Below are 24,773 nucleotides of genomic sequence, written 5' to 3'. Positions count from 1 at the left end.
CTCAAAGTCCCTTAAATACCAGCCCCTGGCCCCTAAAAGGCCATATAGGTCATGCTTCTGTCTGCAAAGTCCCTGATGACCACGAGTACCTCATTAAAGTCACCTATGGCAGACCCAGCTGTCATTGCTGTGGCTCCAAATAAGCATTCCAGGTAGATTTCTTCCTCCTCCCTCCTGCCAAAAGACAAAGACAGCAAAGTGATGGATAAACTGTGAAAAAAGAGCTATACTTCATCCACCCTGGCCTTTAATTACTAGGCACACATGGTTAAATATGCCTTGTACCTAGTCTCAGGCAACTTCATTACTGTCTTCTTTGCCAGATTCCCCTACCAAACCCCAGTTTGTGTGTAAGCTTTCCTTAGCAGCACAAGTTGCCAGACATTTTATAAAATGCAGCTATGATGCTGCTGAGGCCTCAGCCAGATCAGCTGCCTCAGCCTCTGTACTGCACAGGTACTCCTGGCTCAGACTACAACCCCTCCCTGATGATTTCAAAAACAAGATCTTAGATGCTCCTCTGGAGAACAAATTCCTCTTTGGCAAGCAATCTGCAAAACTATTCAGGAGCTTGCAGGAAAAAAGCAAGGAGCTTGAGGACCTCAAACATTTATTGGACTCACTGGTTCCAAAATTGTGTAGGAGCTACCCTGCTAAACCCACCTTTGATAGGAGAGCATCTGCTCTTTCCTCTTCCTTCTCAAAACACAGGAAAGGGGCTAGAAAAACATCATCCCCCAGGACTGCCTCCTCCCAATCCACCCCCAGGCAGCCCTTTTCAGACAGACCAAACAATGCATGACTGCCTAAACCACCTTCCCCTCTCTACCCGCCTCTCTCACTGTCTATCTCTTTGGCAACATATCCCTTCAGACCACTGGGACTTATCAACAGTGGAAAAAGAGTACTTTATGACCTGGCAGGAAAAACCCTTGTCAACAGATGTACCCTTCCCTCCAAAAAAACAACTCCGCCTGATACCCCAGATCATCAAAAATTTACTATCACAGGGGACCATAGAAGGGGTTCCCATAGGCCAAGAGAGTCAAAGGTTTTACTCCATGCTCTTCCTGGTCCCAAAATAGGAGGACCGTTGGAGGCCTATACTGAACCTGTCCCTGTTAAACCCTTTCCTGCATGTGCCTTCCTTCCACGTGCTATTCCTTCAAATCCTTCTTCCACTACTGTGCTTTCATGGCCACTTTGGACCTGAAGGAGACATACCTCCATATCCCCATCCACCCAGACTACAGGAGATTTCTACGCTTTGCTGGGCTATCCTAGTACTTTCATTTTACTGCCTTGCCCATTGGTTTGTTTACAGCACAAAGTGTCTAGCTCCAGCAGTAGCCTGCTGCCGAACAAAAGGCATACAAATTTATCCTTATCTGGATGACCTCCTCATCCAAGCAGAAGAAGCAAGTATTCTCAGGGCACACCTTCAATTCACTATGTCCCTCCTTCAAAGTCTGGGGTTTACACTCAGCCTAACTAAATCCTCCCTTTCTCCATCACAAGACCAAACCTTTTGGACTGCAGAATAAGGACAGACTTGATGAAGGCTTTCTTTCCTCAAGACAAGGTCACTTCCCTTAACAAGTACTTCCAAGAGTTACTTCTAGTTAACCACATCTCTGCCAAGCAATTCCACTGTCTTCTGGGCTTCATGGCAGCAACTCTTCCTATGTTGCCCCATGACAGGTTGCACATGAGGAAGTTCCAGTGGTATTTGAAAAATGTCTGCTCCCAACACAATCACCCCCTGGACTTTCAGGTGTCCTTCCTGCCCTGCCCGAAAAAAGAGCTGAGGTGGTGGATCCAACAAGTAAGCCAGAACCCAGGCCTTCCTCTGAAATACACCAAGCCAGTGCACTTCATGCACACAGGTGCCTTGGATATAGCATGGGGTGGGGGCACTGCAGACAGTCGCAAGGTACAGGCTCAATGGGAGCCCTCCCTCCAGAGAAAACATATCAATGTGAGGGAAATGATGGCTCTCCTAGTTCTAAAGGCCTTCCTACCTCTAATATGGCCAGGTCCCCTTCAACACCACTGTGATGTGGTACATCAATGAATGGGAGGGAAGAGAGCAGATCCTACTTACTTTGCAGGCTAGCAGTACAGGCATGGGAGTCGGCCACCCAGTACAATGTCACACTGCAGGTGGTCTATATCCCATCTCAGGACAATCATCAGGCTGATGCCCTCACCAGATCATTCTCGCAACATCATGAATGGATGTTACACAGAGATGTTTTTTTAGACATTGTCCACCGATGGGGCACCCCATCTGTTTGCTTTCCCTCAGAACAGACAATTACAGCTATTCTGCTCCAGACTCCCCTGCCCAGTAATGCAGAAAGTGGATGCCTTTTCAATTTCTTGGAAGGGGCTGTTCCTTTATGCCTTCCCCCCCTTCCCTCTCATTCAGAAGGTCCTGCTGAAAATTCAGAGAGACAAACCAAAAATCTTGCTGGTGACCCCCTGTTGGCTAAGGCAGCATTGGTTCCCCCTTCTTCTCTCTGTTGCCATGGGCAATCACCACAAGTTCCCTCACAAGGTGGACCTGATCATTCAACGGAAGGGATCCCTCATTCATCCTCATTTGAAAACCCTCCGCCGAACCCTGTGAGTGATAAACTTCTGATCCCTTTCAGACACCTCTATTCTGAGGACGTGTTATTTGTCCTGCAGGAGGCCAGAAAACCCACTACCAGCTTCTCCAGTTGGTGTCTTCAGAGACAAGTAGACCCCTTTCAAGTGGATGTTCCTGTAGTCTTAGCCTATGTGTGTGAGCTCCTAAAATCAGAACTTTCATATTCTTCAGTGAAAGTCCATTTGTCAGCCATTTCATTATGCTTACCTATTGATTCACCCCTCTTATCGAGATTGTAGGTGGAATTTTTTCTTAATGGGGTTCTCCACATCAGACCACCAAGAAAACCTATCCCTCCTCCATGGGACCTGAACTTTGTACTGGAGAAACTTACCACTGCCTCCTTTGAACTGGCAGCTTCTGGCACTTTAAAGATGTGAACCTGGAAGATTGTCTTGTTAGTAGCCCTTACTTCAGCTAGAAGACACTCTGAGCTACAAGCACTCATGCCCACTCTTCCCTACAGTGTCTTCCACAAAGACAGGGTATCTCTTCATAGCAAATCCCTTCTTCATGCCCAAAGTGGTCAATGAACTGTCCCTTAACCAATCTGTCAATTTACCCACCTTTTTCCCTTCACCACAGAATGAGAGTGAGAGAATGCTCCATTCCCTTGATGTTTACAGGCAACTGAGATTTTATCTGGACAAGACCAAAGACACTAGAAAGTCCAACCAGCTCTTTGTCATTTCACCCTAGGGCCCTGGGGAAAGCTGTGTCTAAACAGACAATATGTTCCTGGATATGCAAAAGTATTATCTTTTGTTATTCTTTCCATGGTAGAGAGTTACCCAACCCTGTTAAAGCACACTCTGCTAGAGCAGTGGCCTCTTCAGGGGCCTTTCTCAAAGGCCTGGATATGGCCACTGTCCTAAAGGCAGCCACATGGTCCTCTGTACATACCTTCACCAAGCATTATAAATTGGACAACATCTCCAGAGCTAGGGCAGGATTTGCAAAAGCCATCCTCCATGGTTTCCTGGAGACTGCTACCTCTTCCTCCACCCTTTGTCCTGCTTGAGCTGTGGTACTCTCCCACAAGTGAGAATACTGCAACATGTGATTAGAAGGGCATACATTACATGTGTAAAATCTTACCATAACCATAGATTTCTTTCTCTTCCATGTTGCAGTATTCCTTCCCTTCCTCCTACTCCCCTATATGACGTTTTCCTTGTCTGGATGGCATCCTTCCTGTTTTCCTCAAAGTATTGTCCAACTGGTCAGTCAGTTACGAAGTCTGTGCGTGCGGACATTACATTTATGGCCCACAGTTTATGGCCCTGCATGTGATGTACCACGCACCTGACAGAACCAGGCTTAAGCTTTAGCACAGGAGCCGGATGTTCAAGTCACCTGAAGCAGAGGATCCCATGAGTGAGAATACTGCAATATAGAAGAGAAGGACATGATGGTTATGGTAAGATTTTACACAACTAATCTTTACATGCACATAGTCTTAATACTGGCATGTCAGCATTTCAGACCTGTTAGTGGCTGACTGTCGCAAGAATCAATGGCAATAGGGAGTAAGCAATTAAAATGCTAACAAGCTGAAGGGTAATACTCAATGTACAAGCATGGATAGTGAATGATTTACAGACATCACTAAAGTGGGGAACACAAATCCAAATCAGTTTTGATACTAATTTATCATACCCTTAATATACCATTTATCCAACTGAACATAGGTCTTCAAATAAGTATGAGTGCATGTTAAGATGAAAAACAACTGAGACACCCAGGGAACTGCTTTCTTTTTTATAATCATTTAAATGGAAATTTGTTGTGACAATGGGTAGTTCAGAAGAGAGGATTGCTGATAAACTGCACTGTGTAACTTAATTTTGAAGCTGTAATGTTCTTCTCTATTGTCGCCTCACAGCAAGAGGTTCTCATGTTTGATCCTCGGCTGGGGTGCCTTCTTTGTGGAGTCTGCATGTCCTCCCTGTGGTTGCTCCTGTTTCCTCTCACATCCCAAAGACATGCTATAGATGGATTGGACACTCTAAATTGGCTGTAGGTGTGAGTGTGTGTGTGTATGCCTTCTGTGGAAGCTTGGGCGATGGGCTGGCAACTCAACACCATAAAAACTCCACTGCCAGTGATGAGCAGACAGGTGATCTGCTGTGGCGACCCTTAATAGGGAAAAAGCCGAAAGAAGAAGAATGTTATTCTTTATTGTCATTTGCATACAAAACAATTTCAGAGATTCACTGTTGGGAGTATAGCCTAATGGTTAAGGTGTTTGCCTTACAAACACAAGGTCCAGGGTTTGAGTCTCACAAGGGATAATTGGCTAGGCTTAAAATGTCTTGCAAGGGCAGTTAGCTTAGTACTAATCTATGAACCTAAAAAAAATAAATATTTTGTGATAACATTTTGTACCAGTCTTTTAAACCCCTCATACCACTTGTATTGGTAAACACCAGCAGTAGGTCTTTAGTGGATATTTTAGTAGGATTTTGATATGGTCACTGAAGAAATATAAAGAGCTGAAGTGAACCTGGCATATACTCATTTTGCACAGCTTTAAGCAATATTGCATCAACACAGGTGGCCCCTGTTATTGTAAAGCCTACGTATTTTGTGTTGACATTCAGATGGCAAGCATTTTTTTCTCTTTCTAAAGTAGTATATATTCCATGGTACATTGTCTCTTGTAGGAAAACCAGCATGGCAAGATCTGGTTTATAACAGTGAGGTGTGTCACTGATCTTGTATTATGTTGAGGTTTTTTACCAATCAGAAATCATGAGCTGTGAGTCAGAATTTTTGTGGATATAGAGGAATTTACACTTGATAACATTAAAAGAAAACAGAAGAAATTAAGCAGACACTAATGACTATGTAGCTAAAAATGTTTACCCCCCCCCCCCCCATCAACAGGAATGACTTTCAGTACAATTATGAAGGGATAATTATGTATCCTCATGGAAATAATGCTGGCAGAGACAAAGGTGTTGTTAATGAAGATGGGCAATATTTTTTAGACCAGCAGGACCCAACCCCCCCCCCCCCCCCCCAGTAATGAGAATGCAGTCATGGTTAATGAAACAAATGGTATGAAAACAAATGCAAGGACACATTTAAGTCACATTAATAATACAGTTTATAATCTGAGTGATTTTTGTTTAAATCAAGTACATGTGGCTGTACTTAAAGATTTTACCTTTGTACCCGAGTTTAAAATTGATATAGCAAAGCTGCTCATTAATTTAAAACTAAATCACTTTTCAACTAAATTTGAAACTTTTCTTCAATGGTAGAACTGATAATCCAGTTAACACTGTAGCCTCTTTAAGACGTAGGAGCATGTTTATACCCCCACGTACCCCACTAGTTGCCACATTTGAACAGCTAGTTGAAAATTAATTCAGACAAATGACAAGCAACAGCAAAAGAGCAACAGACAATTTAACTAAACAAGAAAGAATGTGTTTGTCAGAATTTTCCAACAATAGAGAATACAGGGTTATGAAGCCTGATAAGGGTGGTGGGGTGGTCATTACGAAACAATTTGATTATGCATGCAAGATTTTTGAAATGTTAAATGATAAGACAACTTATGAAAGAGCTATCAGTGAGGTAAATAGAGCTTACCTCAAGATTGATTTAATGCTACTGGATGCTTTGAATCAAGGTTCTTTGAATGTAGGTGACTACAAGTATCTTAAGGTAGAATTTCCTATTATTCATGGAATTTTCAGAGTACCTAAGATACACAAAAAACATACTGATCTTCCATTTAGGCCAGTAGTTGTGGTGCAAGGATCAAAGACAGAGTCACTGGCAGCATTTATTGACCACTATTCCAACCTGTGCTGCAGACTTTTACACACATTCTTAGAGATTCTTGGCACTGTCTAGAACAATTGAGAATTCTTGAAATGCATCAAGAATACATTTTTGTGGATGTTATAAACCTCTTCTCAGTAATACCACATGATTGCAGGTTTGAAATTATATGAGCTTAGTCTAGTGCAAAGAGGTGAACTGGAGCAAACCAAAGTGAATTTGTTACTAGACATGTTAGAAACAGTGTTGGTCAACAATTTCTTACACTTTGATGGAGAATTCTTTAGACAAAAATCGGGGGTGGCAATGGGAGCAAAATGTGCCTCAGTATTTGCCAGCTTACTATTGGCAGACTGGGAAGAAAAAGAAGTCTTCCCCTCACCTTTCATGAACAACATCACAGCCTAGTATAAATTTTTGGATGACATCCTAATTGTTTGGAAAGGTAGGCAGGAAGATGTGAAGGTATTCATGGATTTTCTCAATGGTCAACAAACTTTTTAAAGTTTACATAAAGGTGCATGACAAAGAAATTGATTATTTGGATATAATGTTAACTAAAGATCCAAACACTGGGGCACTATCCTCCACTATTTATAGAAAGGAGACATATGCTAATATGCTCCTGCATTACAACAGCTGCCACCCTTTCCATCAAAAAAGAAGTGTAGTTAAAGAACAAATGGTCAGACTGTCCAGATTAGAAAGCAATGAAGACAAGTTTAAAGAAAAAAATGCATACACTTGTAGGAATGTTCAAGGAAAGAGGTTATCCACTGCAGTTAGTATTATCGGTTAAGAGAGAAGTTATGAGAAACAAAAATTCCAGATTTCTCCCTATTTTGAAGGGAGAGATAAACAGTGGAACAGCCAAAGATTATGTGGTACCTAAAAATGATGTCATGGTTATTCCTTACCATCAAGATGCCCCACAAGTTACTAAAGACAGTAAACAATGCGTGGAACACTGTTTTAGATCAAGCATTAAAAGAAAAGTTAGGATCATCCCCCAGGGTAGTAATTAAGGAAATATTAGAAAGGGCGAAAGAACCACACATTGAGACCTACATGTCAAAAATGAGTAAATGTGGCTTTTGTAGTACATGTAGATATATTAATGACGGACCCTACATAGAAATAGTGACATACAGCAGAAGTTTGCAATGTCCAGGAAGATGTAACTGCAAAACTAGAAATGTAGTATACATTGCAACATGTATTTCATGTCTGGCATTCTACATTGGAAAAACCGTGAGAACCCTACATGAAAGAATTTTAGAGCATACAAGGGACATTAGAAAATGTAAAATAAGTAGTGCCCTTTATATGCACAGTAGAGAATGCACCAACTTTAATAAGTTTATATTTTTTATAACTGATTAAGTGGTGAAAAACCCTAGAGGGGTGATAGTGACTTACAGCTTCTGATAAAAGAAACAGAATGGCAGCTGAGATTAAATGCTAAAGAAAAACCAGGTATAAATGATAGCCTGCCATTATTAGAATTTTAAAAAGAAGAGCTAACCGAGGCTTTACACAAACAGTTTTACTATGACAAACAACTTGCGCTATTTATCACGCCGTTATTTTAGCTAAATTAAATTGTGTATAAACAGAACAATATCGCAGGAAATAATTATGGAGGTGCTGATTCTAAATAGTTTTTATGTAGTGTCTGTTTTGTATTTTCAAATATGATGTTATGTGAAAATTTTTAACTAATTTTAATTGGAAAACAGATGGTAAACATTGACAATCAAGGAAGTTATGTCATAATTATGTTACCACCTACATTTTTAAATAGGGTGCCGTGCACTACTACATTAACTCTGAAAATGCCTTTTTAGCTGTAATGCTTGGTGAAAACGCTTAGTCAAGTGTGTGTTTGTTTCAACTAAAAGTGTCAATTCAGTGGAATAAAAGACCATCCTTTCATGTTGAGCTTTAGGCTGCTGCTTTATTGTATTAGCTCTTTAGTGGATATTTTAGTAGGATTTTGATATGGTCACCGAAAAAATATAAAGAGCTGAAGTGAACCTGGCATACTCATTTTGCACAGCTTTAAGCAATATTGCATCAGTGCAGGTGGCCCCTGTTATTGTAAAGCCTACATATTTTGTGTTGACATTCAGATATTAATTTTGTTACAGCAAACATTTTTTTTCTCTTTCTAAAGTAGTACATATTCCATGGTACATTGTCTCTTGTAGGATAGTCAGCATGATGAGAGCTGACTTTCAGTGTCATTTCTGTGCCATTCATTTACAGTTTTTCTTTATTGAGGTATGTCACTGATCTTGTATTATGTTGATGTTTTTTACCAATCAGAAATCATGAACTGTGAGTCAGGATTTTTTAATTTAGAACATCACATATTTAATTTAGGTTTTCCTTGTGTTCTTGACAAGTTTGTATATTGACTTTAGAAAACAGTGAATCATATGTGTTAAATGTTAACCAAATATATAGCTTGATCCATTTCTTGTTCATTATCTGCAATGTACAATGAATATTTTGTTCTGAGGAGACTGTCATTTATGTTTATGTATAGGCAAACTGGAATGAGATTGTCTTAGCTTCTACTCATGATGTACAGGAACTTGAAGTATCTTCTCTCTTAGCTGCTCAGCCATACATATGGATTGGAGAGGAATATGACAAGGAATCAAGAAGGTAGAAATTATACCGTTTTTCTTTATCTGCGTCCTTTACAGGCAAATAATTCTATCAGGAAGTTAAAATGCCATCATATTATTAATAATATATTTTTAGTTTAGCTATTGCATGCTTGCAGTGTAGCATTTCTTAACAGTTTATGCAGACATTGGATCATTATCACATGTTGCATCCTTCTCTTTTCATGATGTGGCTCACTATGGTCTTTGCAGCCTGAATATGCAACGTCTCTACTTGTATGTATTCAGGAGTTCACAACATTAAGAAGTATACCTTTTTCATTGTAATAAGTTGGTAAACCATTAACTAATCATATATATAAATTAGTATTACACTGGGCAAATCCTGAGGTAATATAGCATTATTAGGCTTATACAACAGGCATACAGTATGTGTTAGTTATGCTGTGAATGAGCTAGCATGTTTCATTCATGATGACAGTACAGCACTGAAATGGCAAAAATAAATATAAATAGTGAGTGCAGAACTTGAACTGAGCAAGACCTGATCACGCACGATCTGGATGTACTGCAGAGAGTCCCTTATGTTCTTCTTGTTTCACTGTTGCAGTCATCACATTCAGGTTATCCCTGCCCAGAGTAGCCCTCGGCCGGCCCGAATACCAGAGACTTAGTATTTCTGCGGCAGTTGCTGCCACTTGAGGACTGACGTCAGGTCATCAGTAGTATAAAGTAAGGCAGCCAACGCCATTACATCGGTCTTTCTTGCCATGGAGCCCAAAGCAGAAGCAGTTCGCATGAGTGCCGGTCGGCCGCTACCTGAGTTTTTGTTTCCAAATTGAAGTTGAAGTCTTCTAAAGCTAAGTACCCCATTGGGGATCCTTTTTGCTTGCACTAACCGATGTCAAAAAAAGTTAATAATTTACTGCATCACTTGTTTAGGCCCAGACCACGACATCCACCATTGTTGCTTCTGTGCTTTGTTCAACACCGGAACTATCCATCACCAGGCCCTTATTGTAGCCAGATATTTTGTTTACAGTCCTCGAATTCCAATATGACTTCAGTAAGCCATCCAACAGCAGATCTTCTGAAAAAACATAAAGACAGATACAGACCGCACAGGTCCAAACCTACAGACGACACATCTGTTAAGCTAGTCGTCTGTCCTCTGGTACTCATTGAGGTGCTTTCACAGCCCCTGATGCCCGCTTCTGTTGATTTTCAAGTCGCTGCTGATACCCTTTCAGAGTCCGGTATGCAGCAAAACTCTTCTTCAGCTAAGGATCCTGCGGTCATCTCTACCTTGGATGGGTCCAGAGCTGCTGAGCAGACACCAGCTTCTGAGAAAGTCCTTCACACTACCGAATCTCAACACAAACCTACGTCTTCATTCGCGACTACTGTTATTTCAAAAACAACCGATATTCTTACTCCCAGGGTTCAAACCACTCAAAAAAAACTGATGACCCACTCTCAGGCGCCTGCTTAAAATGGCGGAAGACCTTATGCTGATCAGGGAAAGCCAAGCTACCCCCTCCAAAAGGTAAAGAGATCTGTCCCCTACAGTTTTGTCTGAACAAGAGTCAGATGAATCTGATGCATCTGACTATGAAGACATGCAACCCCTCTCCACTTATGAGGATTCTGATGCAGAGAGGACTCCATTCCTTCAGCCTCTCCCCCAGAGGATGTTTCCTTTGGGGAAACCCTGCATACTTTAAGGGACCATTTCCAATGGGAGAATCAGGACTACCCTCAGTCTAAAAAGATACTCAGGAAATTCCTAGATCTTCTGCAACACAGACCCTTGGCCATCCCCCCAGTCCTGGATGTTGTGGATGATGTTTTCCTTTAATCCAGGTTGACTCATGATGCCCTACCTCCTGCTTCCAGAAAACCAGAGAGGTACTATAGAGTCCCTGACTCTCACAAATATCTTTTTAAAAATCCAACAGCTGACCTTGAGGTCATTTCCCAAGGGCCAAAAGGGATCAAAGCAACCTCTGCTAAGAATCCCACCCCCTCAGACAGGGATTTCCGAGCATTGGACAGATGGGGTAAAAAGTATACACCTCTGCTACTCTTGCTGCCAGGGCACTAAATTGTCAGTTCCATATGCTGAAATATCAGCAACATACCTTGGAACTCCTTAAACAAAAATGTTCCTTTCTTGCTTTAGCAGAATCTAAAGAATTACAAGACTTAATGCATACTGCAAGTCAAGTAACTAAACACACTTTGCACTGTGGTTTTGATGCCCAAGAAGCTTCTTGCAGGGCAGCAGTCACTGAATCTGTCGTTAGAAAACATGCATGGCTTAAGGAGCAACTCCTGCCAGACCATGTCAAATCTAAATTGTTGGATGCACCCTTGCACAAAGATAACTTATTTGGCACTAAGGCAGAAGAGGTCTTAAAAAATGTGGAAGAAAAAGCAAAATCTATGCAGACAGTTAAAGATTTCTTACAGGTCCAGCCCCCTAGGATCAGCAGGCATTGTCCCTCCAAGCACTGGTCCTTTCCTGCTCCAAGTAAACCGGTCCAGCCTAGGCCCCATAGTAACAGCCCCCTCCCCCAGCCAGTAGCCCCAAGGAATGCAGAGATCTAAGCAGTGGACTACCTCCACTTCAAAACCAGGGAGTTTGGATCCTGGTTCTACATTGTTTTCTTCAGCTTTGCCAGAATTGGTGGGTTTGCTTTGTTGTTCGAGTTCTGAGCCACCCCCTTATGGTAAGAACTCAAAATGGCTCGCCTCCTCCTGGCTTCCCCTCTGCCCACCTTCACGTACCTCTAGGAGGAAAACTCTCCTTTCACTCAAGCACTTGGGCCACCACTACCAAGGACCAATATTTTCTGAACTTTGTGTCTCAGGGATACAAATTCTCCTTCCACATCCTTCCAACCCCAGAAGGGTTCCTAGATCTAACACCAAATCAGTGGGCAGAGTCTCAAAAGCAAATCCATTCCATACTCTCTATGAGGGCAGTAGAGGCAAGTACCTGCAGAACACATAGGCCAAGGCTTCTACTCTAGACCGTTTCTGGTGCCTAGAAAAGAGGGCACCTGGCACCCCTTCCTCAATCTATCCTTTCTAAACACCTTACTGGTGATCCCAAAATTTAGAATGCTCACCCTCCCGAAGCTGCTACCCATGCTCTTCAAGGATGCTTGGCTAACCACCCTAGATCTAAAAGAGGCCTACCTCCACATTGCTATCAAGGAATCATGCAAGAAATATCTCCGCTTCAGGGCAGGATCTCAACACTTTCACTTCTCTGCGCTTCCCTTTGGCTTATCTACTGCTCCCAGAGTTTTCACAAAATGTCTAACTCTGCCCATTGCCTTTTGCAGACAAAGAAATATTCAAATTTACCCATACATAGATGACTAGAAGAAAATGAAAAAGGAGTGCAACACCATAGACATAAAACTGGAACTTTAATACAATACAAACAAGAACAGGATAAGTGCTTTCAACGTGTCCCTTCCTCCAGATCCTGAAAACAGTTCCTACACACAACTATTTAAGAACCAGCTAACCAATCTAGTTAAAAGGCAATTAAGCAATTACAAAATGAGGCAATGAAACATAGAAACACCTCCTCCCCATTTGCATAGTGCACTTGTAACAAAAACATGTTTTAAAATTACTTTGATCCAAGCTTAGAACAAAATGACATTTTGTTAAAGACAATCAGCATATAATATTAAAACTTATAGTAAATAAATAAAACACTGCTGTCATAACCATTACACAGCTTGTAAATCTGTTAAAAACTCAGAGCTCATAATGTTACCATAGCTGGTTCACAACCATAATATTAGAGGAGCAACAGTCACAGCCTGATATACAACAAACAAATAACTATTGCCATCGCACAGAAGTCTGGTGAACACTCAGAATTCATATTATAGGCTCATAGGTTGGTGCTAGGCTGTCAGCCCTAGGGCCTATACAAGCCTAGCCATAACAATTCCCTGGCTATTTCTTCCCACACTATTTACTTCCCTGGATCCCTGTCTAGCAGGGTGACTAATGTGATCCCCGGGGTGAATTTCCTTTCTCCCATCCAATCATCAAGGTTCCTTTTGAAGAGGGCCAAAGAGGCGCTCTGCTTGACATGTATGGGCAATCTATTCCAGAGTCTGGGGAGTCTCTGGGTCAGGAACCTATCCCTCCAGCATGTTTTGTTTATTGTGATGACAAGGTTTAGATCCCTGGAGCATGTGGCTCTGAGGGATTGGGACATTATGAACAAAATAGACACAAAACTCACCCATTAATAGCACAATACACTATAACTCCAAACTTAAAAGATGTCATGTTCACATCTCTAAAAGAAATGAAAGCATGCATAAACACCTATTCTATAGAAAGTATATAGAAGGAATATTACAGAGCTGACATCTATAACAAAGATGGATAGAAAGTAAAAATAATAAGTATATAATGAACTTCCTTATGGCAAAAAGTCAGTCTTCGTTCCTTCAGGAACGGTTTAAGTGGAACAACACCATTAAGCCCTGGGAAATAATCAGCCCTTAAGTCCATTATCCATTTAGATTCTTCCAATTTCCATTTGATTTGTTACATCCCCTTCTCTTATAGTTGGATGAACCATTGCAAGGACCATAAATCTAAATGTATGGGTGGCATTATCTTGAATATGAGCATACAACACATTCGTAACAACCTTAATGCATATATCAGATTGGTGCTTAAAAATTCTTTCTTTTAACATTCTATTCATTTTGCCCACATAGAAACATGGGCAAAAAGTACAGGTAGCAACATATACCACGTTCTTACTATTACAGTTGGCATTTCCAAAAAAACTGGTATGTCCTTCCTGTAAGTGGATGTGTAAAAACATTACTGGTATTGATAAAAGTACAGGCTTTACAACTGCCACATTTCCGTGTGCCAGAAAGTGTATGTTCATTCCCTTTGGCTTTGCAGCTTTTATTGCAAAGCAACCTCTTCAGATTTTTCTTGTACTTAAAACTAAAATGAGGTGTGGTCCCTACTATTTCTTTCAATTTATTGTCTGATGTTAACACAGGCCAGTATTTTTTGATTATTTCACATATTGTAGAATTATCACTCCTGTAAGTAAGGCTGTCCCTCATGGTCCTCTGCCCTACATTAGGATGTATTCTATCGTCTTTCATCACTTCACTTGACATTCTATTAATATACTGTTTAGAGTAGTAGGGTCTACCCTTATTCATTCTCAGATCTCTTGCACGATCTATTATTATTCCTTCTCTGGCTGGCCTATAACCACAGTCCTTGAAACATTGTAATAGAATGACTTCACTGCAACAAACCACATGCATAAGAGGCGAGATGAAATGCGCCATGAAGTGACAGAGCTGAGGTTTATCAAGTGAATGGAGCCCATACTGATATAAATGTAACCAATGTAACCTGTTACAGGAAGGACGTGCCAGTTTTTTGGAAATGCTAAACACAAATAGTAAGAATATGTTACTACCTATTTTGTTCATAATATGAATTCTGAGTGTTCACCAGACTTCTATGCGATGACAAGTTATTTGTTTGTTGTATATCAGGCTGTGACTGTTGCTTCTCTAATATTATGGTTGTGAACCTGCTATGTTAACATTATGAGCTCTGAACACAACAAAATGAACTTAGAAATAAATTAATTCCAAGGCAACTGCATTGACGATGTGACCGTTTAATAATCAATAACGTCACTAAAACAAAATAACAACAGCAATACACAATACACGAAACATGTAATGTAATCTTGTACACACTAAGCACTTTCACCCATCAAATCTGTGGGTTTCATCAGAGTAAACTTCCCTTGAAAATACATTTCCTTAAATAAGGTATTCTCATTAAAAATTCCCCAATCAGCCTTAGAGTTATCTTTGAGTCATTCATATTATTATAATTAATACATCTTGCTTAAAATAAATGCCTCTTGTCTTTTAGAACTATATATATATATATATATATATATATATATATATATCTAATATATAAATACATATATAAATACCCTATCCTGTATTTGTAATAATATAACACATAAAATCTGTACAAAAATATTAAAAAATACAAAATATAAAATGCATTTTCTTTAATGAGTTAAACATTAAAATGAGTATTCTATCTTAAAAAAAAAAAATATATATATATATATATATATATACATTTATAATATAATTTAAAGCATAAAACCAATGAACTTAATGACCTGTATACCAATTTCTATCCATCAACGTCTCAGATGTAACAATAGGTTAACCATTAAAATAAGATAAGATTTACATTTGAGAATACTAGAGATGGAAATATGTTCGTTGATGCCTGGCATGTTACAAGCATTCAATCTAAGTTGCCATAGGCATTCCTTTGCTTCTAATAAATTATTCACATCTCCACCCTTGCCAATATTTTGTGGGATTCTATCAATTACAAAAAATACAAACCTCTTAAAATCTGGGCATTTCGTACTATGTATATATAAGGAATTAGTGGGTTTTTTTGTTTTTAATATACCTATTGTGTTCCATTATACGATTTCTTAACTTTCTAATGGTTTTACCTACGTAAAATGCTTTACATGATAGACAAGTAGCTAAGTATACCACCATTTTTGTATTGCAGTTAACAAACCCAGGACACTTTATGGATCTGTTATAATTTGGTATCATGACATAGGGGCCATCATTAATAAATGTACATGTTCTACACAACCCACACTTGTTCATTTTTGAATTGCTATAAGACTGTGTGTTGTTATTATTTTCAAAATACTCCTTTAAATTTCTTCCCCTGCTATATGTGACACACGGTTGATTCCCAACAATTTCTAATACTTCCAATTTGTTACCAAATACAGTCATCCATACTTCTTTCAGTGTATTAATTATGGCATCAGAAGCCTTGTTAAATGATATTATTAATACTTCTCTTTTGTTACTAGTTGTTTCCTTTAAAATATTAGTGTAACCAAATTTCAGTATAGGTTTAAAATGTAAGGTTACTTTTGAGCAACATTTCTTTTCTTAAGTCTGTTAACAATTGCATAGGATAACCCCTATCCATAAACATTCCAATAAGTTTATCAATCTCGCTATTAAAATTGTTGACGTCACTTATAATACGGGACAGTCTAACCATTTGTCCCATCACCAAATTCCTTTTTTGAAAATAGGGATGATAACTATTGTAGTGTAAGAAGGAATTTGAGTATGTCTTCTTCCTAAATATATTGGATCCAATTCCCTCTTCACTTATATCAATTAAAATATCCAAATATTCACAGTTATTCCTATAAATGTGATGTGTAAACCTTAAAAAAGAGGTTGTTGTTTCAAGAAATGCTATAAATTGTGAAATTTCTTCCTCTTTCCCATTCCACAAAATTAAAATATCATCTAGAAACCTCAAATATAAAGTAACATTTGACCAGAACTTGGAGGTGAAGACTTGTTGTGTTTCCCAACGTGCCAGAACCAAATTGGCATAAATCAGTGTACATCTAGCTCCCATAGCTACACCTGATTTTTGCCTATAAAACTCTCCTTCCATACAAAAATAATTGTTGGATAGTACCATCTCCATCATCTGTGTAATCGCTTTACATTTGTCTAGATTCATATCACTGAAAGCCAATATACTGGCTTGAAACATAGCTAATCCCAGCTCATGTGGTATTGCAGAAAACAAGTTAATTACGTCAATTGTTAACATAATGGTGTCCTTATTAATGAGGGCCACATGTTCCTTAATAACATCTAGACAATGCCAAGAGTCTTTAAGAATATGTGGCAACTTTAGTAGTATTTTTTTACAATTTACATCTATGTAATGTGCTACAGCCTCTAACTTAGAACCCCTTGCAGAAACTATAGGTCTAAAAGGTGGGTTGGCAATGTTTTTGTGAATCTTGGGTATACCAAACACAGTTGGTGTAATAGGAAATTCTACAATCAAATAATCGTATTCTTCCTTGTTAATGATTCCTTCCATTAACAACTCTTATAATTGCCAATCCACATTTGTGTATGCTCTGCACATTTCATATTTTGACACCTTTTCATATGAATCACTATCACTCAACATGTCATACATTTTGTTCAAATAATCATTTTTCATCATCATAACTACCCCCCCCCTCCTTTGTCTGGTTTCATAATTCTGTATTGATTAGAATTTGCCAGTTCCTTTAAACAAAACCTCTCTGCTGTTGTCAAATTGTCATTCATTTTAATGGGATTTTTTAAAACCCTTCTAATTCCCGTATCACACAACATTTCAAACAAATATATAGCCGGGTTTTGTGGAGGTATGAATGTACTACTTCTTTTCAATTTCAAACCACCAAGGTCCGGTTCAACCACCTTGTTAGCATTACATGAAAAGAACATTTTAAGGTTCAATATTCTTGTGTAAAGTTTTAAGTTAATCATAATTTTTCCAACATCCAATTTAAAATTCGGAACAAAAGTGAAAAAGTGTAATGTAATCATCCCCAATTTCTTTTTCTGTGTAATTGTACACTGTAAATCCCCCTTTTTTGATGGTTGTACAACTTAATTCTTGTAAAGCTGCTAAATTGTCTATTAGATCAAAAAAATTAACACTGTTGATAAATTCTGTACTTCCATCTTGAATTGTCTTTGCAGCATTTCTTTCGTTTGTCATTTGTATATCCTGACTTTCAGTATTTAACTCACAACACTCCAGAATTTCTGGACTGTTGTTTTGGAATCCAATATTCTCACATTGGACTACATTATTTTCTAAAAAATTGTTAGAGTTCAATAATATGAGTGTGTCCTGTGCCGTGTCGTGTCCCTGTTCAAATTTTGATACTGATAATGACCCTGGTGTCGGTCACGTAAACGCTCCGACCTCCTTAGGGTCGGTTCTTCTAAAAAAGCCCTATCCTTATTCGTATTACTTGTAACCTGTTTGGTCCTAGGACTGTTATTGTGAACCACACCAATTTCATTATTTTTGTGTTCAGTATTGTTTGAACCTTGCAACCCCACATCCCTCTCACTAATGTATCTATTACGTTTAAACTCCTTGAAATGTGAATATGCCTTGTTGTGAAAATAATCATTGGTGTCCCTTTGAATTTTGTTATTTTTTTATCTCTAAACCTTTGTTAATAAATCTATCCATATCCATAATAATAGTGTCCAAACGGTGCTTGTTAAATTCAAATAATAAATCATCACGTATACTGCTGTCTAAAGCTACTAAACTTTCATTAAGCTTAGCTAACTTAATGTTGTTATTCTTTATAATTAGTTTCATTAATTCCATTCCAGTCTTATCATATAACTGCAATAATTCTTTGAATAACTCACTATCATGCTCAAAACCAAAAGGTAATTTAAAAATTCGAAGACCTTTTGGTACTTGTTTTAATTCAAGTGATCTCTCTAGGTAAACATTGTCCATCTGTAATGATTTAAAGTTCTTTAATACCTTTTCAAAGTCCTGAAACTGTTTATTCAAATTGCCCATGTCTCTGTTGTTTTTAACCACAGTTGAGAAACTTGGTGCCGATAACAAGTCCTTGATGCCCTTAATATCAAACGCTCGATTATAAGTAGTCCTGTCACCATTCTTCTTGTCCCTAGCGTTTGTAGTGGTGTTCGGAGACTGAACTTCTTGTCTGCTACTTCCTTTCTTTGACTGACACGCTCCTCCTCCAGTAGAACCCCTCGAACCATTGCTAGCCGACGGACAATTCTACGACACACCCGGAGTAGAGTGCAACGTGTAAATCTGCTCCTCTGTCTCTGTGAGCGATATATCAACATTATTCAGTAAAATATTGGCATTATTAGTATTGAGTCCCCGAGCTTTGCTCTTGTAAAAAAGCTATGAGGCGTTGAGTTATTTGCAATTGCTGCTGCAATAATTGCTCCATCTGATGTAGTCCACCGAAAATAACAGATGCCTTGTGGTAATTCACTGGTGATGAACACAACAAAATGAAGTTAGAAATAAATTAATTCCAAGGCAACTGCATTGACGATGTGACCATTTAATAATCAATAATGTCACTAAAACAAAATAACAACAGCAATACACAATACACAAAACATGTAATGTAATCTTGTACACACTAAGCTCTTTCACCCATCAAATCTGTGGGTTTCATCAGAGTAAACTTCCCTTGAAAATACATTTCCTTAAATAAGGTATTCTCATTAAAAATTCCCCAATCAGCCTTAGAGTTATCTTTGAGTCATTCATATTATTATAATTAATACATCTTGCTTAAAATGCTTTTAATATTTTTGTACGGATTTTATGTGTTATATTATTACAAATACAGGATAGGGTTTTTATATATGTATTTATATATTAGATATATATATATATATATATATATATATATATATATATATTGCTCTAAAAGACAAGAGGCATTTATTTTAAGCAAGATGTATTAATTATAATAATATGAATGACTATTGTAGTGTAAGAAGGTTCTCAATGAGGCGCTTTCACAGCCCCTGGCACCCGCTACCTCAGAGCCACAGGCCGCTTCCGACTCCCACGTGGAGCCGACTGGGCCTCTGGATACTCAAGGTATTGGACACTCGAAAATCATCCCCTCAGATGGGTCCGGAGCCGCTGAGCAGGCATCGGCTTCTGCGGGTGTCTTCAGACCTACACAGTTATATGTTAAACTATCTTCAGCTTCAAAGACAAAGACTAAAGCAGCTCTAAAGACAAAGAAACAAGTACAGCATTCTCCTACTCTGACTTCCATGCCTAAAAAACAGATGCCTAAAATGGCCGAAAATCTAATTACTTTGATCAGGGGTTCCCATCCCCCTCCTGATAAGAGGCCTAGGCAAGAGACAGAATATGATTCTTCTGATCAGGTTTCAATTTCCTCTGATTCCTCTTCTGAACAGGGATATTCTTTTCCTCCCTATGAGGATTCTGATGCTGAAGAATCCATTCCTTCAACCTCTCCTCCTGAGGATTATTCTTTTGGGGAAACCCTGCATACAATGAGGGAGCATTTCCACTGGGAGAGCCAAGATTACTCAGAATCTAAGAAAAGGCTCAGAGATTTTCTGCTACTACCTCAGCACAGACCTCTTGCTATTCCACCTGTTCTAGACATTGTAAATGATGTATTTTCAGAGTCCGACCTGTCTCCTGACTCTCTACCCCCTGCACCTGCTAAGCCGGACAGATACTACAGGGTCCCAGACTCTCATAAATTCCTATGTAAAAACCCCGCTGCTGACCCAGAAACTATATCTCAGGGTCCCAAAGGGATCAAAGCTTCCACTGCAAAAAACCCTGTCCCCTCTGATAGGGATTCTAGGGCACTGGACAAATGGGGGAAAAAAGTTTACACTTCTGCTACCTTGGCTGTAAGGGCTTTAAATTGTCAGTTTCATATGCTTAAATATCAGCGATACTTAATGTCTCTGCTTAAACAGAAAATGTTGACAAATTCTGAATGTTCAGAGAACAAGGAAATGCAGGATTTATTGCATGCAGCTGAACAAGTGGGAAAGCATTCTTTGCAATGTGGTTATGATTCACTGGAGGCCTCTTGCAGGGCCGCTGTTACAGGTTCGGTTATTAGAAGGCATGCTTAAAGGAACAGAATCTGCCTGATCAAGAAAGCAAGGAGACCACCACCACGAACGATGTAACAGCTTTATTGCATAAAATCCAAAAAAGAGTAAGCGCTTTCGCGTGCTGCCAATGCACGCTTCTTCAGACAAGTTTAAAATAATGTGCTAGCCCACATCTTATATATCTGATGGCAGTATAACTTAATTAATCAATTAAATGATTACTCAATTACATCATTCATTCACTTGAATAGTATAAAAACTCATTTAAAGCTATGCCGCATAGGTTAAGAGGCTGTAATACTTAAATACTAAAATTAAAAATAGAATCAAAACAACTCTTATATTCATTTGATACACTTGAATAGCATAAAGACTCATTTAAAACTACGCCGCATAGATTAAGAAGCTATAATACTTAAATGCTGAAATTAAAATTAGAATCAAAGCAACTCTTTATGTACATTTGATGTAAAGTGAACATTTCTTATTAACATTCCTTTCACTCTTACAAAAACCATATGTAGATACATAAAGCAATAAATCAAAATCATATAATATGAAAAGAATGCAATAAAGATAAAACGCTAGTCTTATTGTAAACATGTCTTGCATCCAAATAGGTTATTTTAGCACCAATATGCAATGTTTATAAAGAATTTTATGTAAGAATAAAAATAATAAAGGAGGACTGAACTGCATGGTATATATTTAATGTTAATCTAAAATGTATTATGTATATATAATTAATTTACAACAAATATCTATCAAATTTTAAAGTGCATCAGTGCTCATATCAAAATATGAAATAAATACTAATTTCTTAAGTAAATAAATAAAAAATACAAATATATGAGTGTCAAATTATACATATGCAGATTTGACAATATATATAGAGTCCTATCTATATATAAAACCTAAGTATAAAAGATAGACAATATATAAATATATCTAGATGCATTAGCAGAACATCTATACACCGCAGTGTCATTGAAAATATATATGTATGTGGTGACTGCATCTAGAACCATGCAAATAAGTATTCACAATTCCATAGTGTTATTAAGAATTCCTTAAAATTATATCATTGTTGTATTATAGATAGGAGAATATACTAAATATTTGAAATATGAAAAAAAAATATATATAAAAAATAAAAATACATAGCTAAAAGACAAATTATTGTGTACGCATAATTCATAGTATTAATCTTCATATTGATTAATCCAAATATTTAATATAAGGAACTAAGCTCTATTTCTTATAAAAGACCTGCATGACGGGTGAAATAGTGAACTATAGGACACAGGGGGGGTGTGGTAGCACACCCCACAGTCTCAAAACATATATGTATGTCATTGTATATAGAATATATGTGAAGAAATGTATGTATGCATTATAAATTCACCAGAAATGAATAAGTAAAGCTGAAAGATAAAGCTGAAAAATCATTAGATAACTATATATGTTAGATTATGAAATCATAAGTATAATGCCAAAGCATGTATCTATATGACTAGATATAAAAACGGTCAGTGATATTTCCGTTTCTTCAAGTGTGACCTAATGCTGACATAGCTATTAAGGCCTGGATGTTTCTGTGCTCTCATCTTAAAAATCCAATGTAGCTCTAGACTCTCTAGGTCATTAAAATTATCCCCTCTTCTAGGGTTAAGTATTCTTTTTTGTAGTACCCTGAAGACAAATGTATGATTTGGAAATTCAATGATATGTTTGGATAGGGCATTTTTTACATCTTTCTTTCTTATGGCATATAAATGCTCTTGTATTCTGTCCCTTAGTCTTCTCGTTGTCATGCCCACATAAAAAGCCGGGCATGACACACAAGTGGCTAGATAAACTACATTAGTGTCAGTACAGCTGGTTGAACAACTGATATCAAAATCATACAATAATTCCGGATGTTGAAATGTGTTAACAGTCGATATCATTTTACATGAACTACATCCTCCACAAGGAGTGGTACCCCTGTTAGCTTCTTGTCCGTCTATTTTATATGATTTTTCATTGCATAAAATTCTTTTTAAGTTCTGCATGTTCTTATATGTGAAGGATGCTTTGCTACCTATTAATTTCTTTATTTCTTCGTTAGTGGTTAAAATGGACCAATTGTTCCTAATGATGTCAGTGATATATTCATTATCACTAGTGTAGCTAATAATACATCTGACTGATTTGTGTTCTTGATAATCTAGGTGTCTAGTGCCATCTCTATGTTGAAATAGCATCCTAGGTTTATAGTCAGCATCATTCAAGAATTTATCTTTTATGACCGCTATATTTTGTTCATTGTAGCCTCTATCAAGAAGCAAACGTTCTAGTTTAAGAAATTCAGCATTACATTCGGTTCTATCTTGACAGATCCTATTCAATCTAGTGAATTGTCCTTTTATGATATTAGAAAAAATAAATCTTGGGTGCATACTATCATATTCTAACAAGGAATTTTTCCAACACTCTTTTCTGTGAAGGGACGTGACTAATTTACCTTGATTTTCTTTTCTGATGTTAAGATCTAAAAAATTGACGTTAGAATAAGAATATTCCATTGAGAATCTAAGGAAATCTGTAGTTTTCTCTAAATCATCTACAAATACTTTAAGTTCCTCTGGTGTTCCCTCCCAAATCAATAGTACGTCATCCACAAATCTAAAGTATGCCAATACCTGATGAAATGCAGGATGTGAAAAAAGGCATGTTGTTTCCCATTTGTATACAACCAAATTCGCGTATGAATTAGCGCAGGGGGTGCCCATGGCCACCCCCCACTGTTGTATATAATAGGAGTTGTTAAACATCATGGCATTCTTCGTAAGGACTAACTGTAATAATGCATTTAACAAAATCTGTTCACTGTTATTGTAAGCCCCAAATTTATTCAATATGTATCTTATAGCCTCTAAACCATAAGTATTTGGTATTGCCGTGAAGAGGCTCTTCACATCTAGTGTGACTAATAGATGTTTATCAGAAATTCGTGTCTGTAAACCATTAAGATGTTGAATTAATTGGTATGAATCTTTTAAAATTGTAGTAACATTATTTACTATTGGTTTCAGTTTCTTTTCGATAAATATTGAAATATTTTCCGTGACCCACTGATGGCCTACTACTATGGGGCGTAAGGGTGGAGGTGTTATATCCTTGTGCATCTTAGGTAGTCCTTTTATGTATGGTATAAGTGGATGTTCAATAAGTAGAAACAAGTAAAAATCATGACTTATTTGTCTGGTAACCATCATGTCATATATATCATGATGTACCTCATATATTAGTTTATCTATTGTTTTCTTGTCTATCTCTTTATATGTGAGGTCATCCTTTAACATTATATCCATATATGCTAAATAATCAACCTGATTCAGTACAACAATCCCGCCTCCCTTGTCTGCAGGTCTAATTATCACAGTTTCATCTTTGACTAAATTATTCATGGCTACCCTTTCCTCTTTAGAGACATTATGAAATAGTGAGAGTGTGCCTTTCTTATAGTTTGCATAATGTATATATAAATCATTTTCGCATGCTTTAACGAAACATTCTATATAAGGATGTATCGTAGGTGAAAAAGTACTTTTTCTTTTAAAGCATTCAAAACTATTAGCTCTCTCATTCACACTCACATTATTTATAGTAGTTTCTTTAAAGAAAAGCGCCAAAGCTATGTTACGAGTAAATAAACGCAGCTCAGTTAATACAGTAGAAACATTACTAACTTGAGCCGGTATGAAGCTCAGTCCTTTATTTAAAAGTTTATAATCCGTCTCCGTCAGTATTCTGTCCGATAGGTTAAAAACCAGGTCGTTCAGTCCTTTCCTCGCCCTCTCTTGCTCGTCGGTTCTCCTGACATCCTTCTTTTCCGTCTGCCATGGCTGGTCGATCTTCCCCTCGATTCTCTTCTTTCGCGTACGGGAAGTGGTAAAAAAGAATCAAGGTTGGTTTGCTGTAATTTGGGTCTCGCTCCAGACACATGTTGGGTTAGGAGTGCTAGCTGGTTGGGTGGAGGTGTGCTATCATCCGTATTGGATCTGTGGCCATGCGTTGCTT

At 38.0% G+C, this 24,773-nt stretch overlaps 1 protein-coding gene across 1 annotated transcript in view; it reads left to right on the top strand.

Annotated features, from left to right (window-relative positions):
* Positions 1-24,773, top strand: part of DMXL2 (Dmx like 2) — a 1,902,820-nt gene that overhangs the window by 1,678,388 nt on the left and 199,659 nt on the right. Inside the window, exon 41 of the mRNA XM_044076363.1 lies at positions 9,006-9,127. Coding sequence (XP_043932298.1) covers positions 9,006-9,127 — 122 coding nt within the window. The remainder of the gene's footprint in view (positions 1-9,005; positions 9,128-24,773) is intronic.

Source organism: Protopterus annectens, chromosome 7.part0 (assembly GCF_019279795.1).
Source record: "Protopterus annectens isolate FY-2018-M chromosome 7.part0, PAN1.0, whole genome shotgun sequence".
NCBI lineage: Eukaryota > Metazoa > Chordata > Ceratodontiformes > Protopteridae > Protopterus > Protopterus annectens.
The sequence above is the reverse complement of the archived record's forward strand: the minus strand, read 5'-3'. Positions and strand labels throughout refer to the sequence as shown.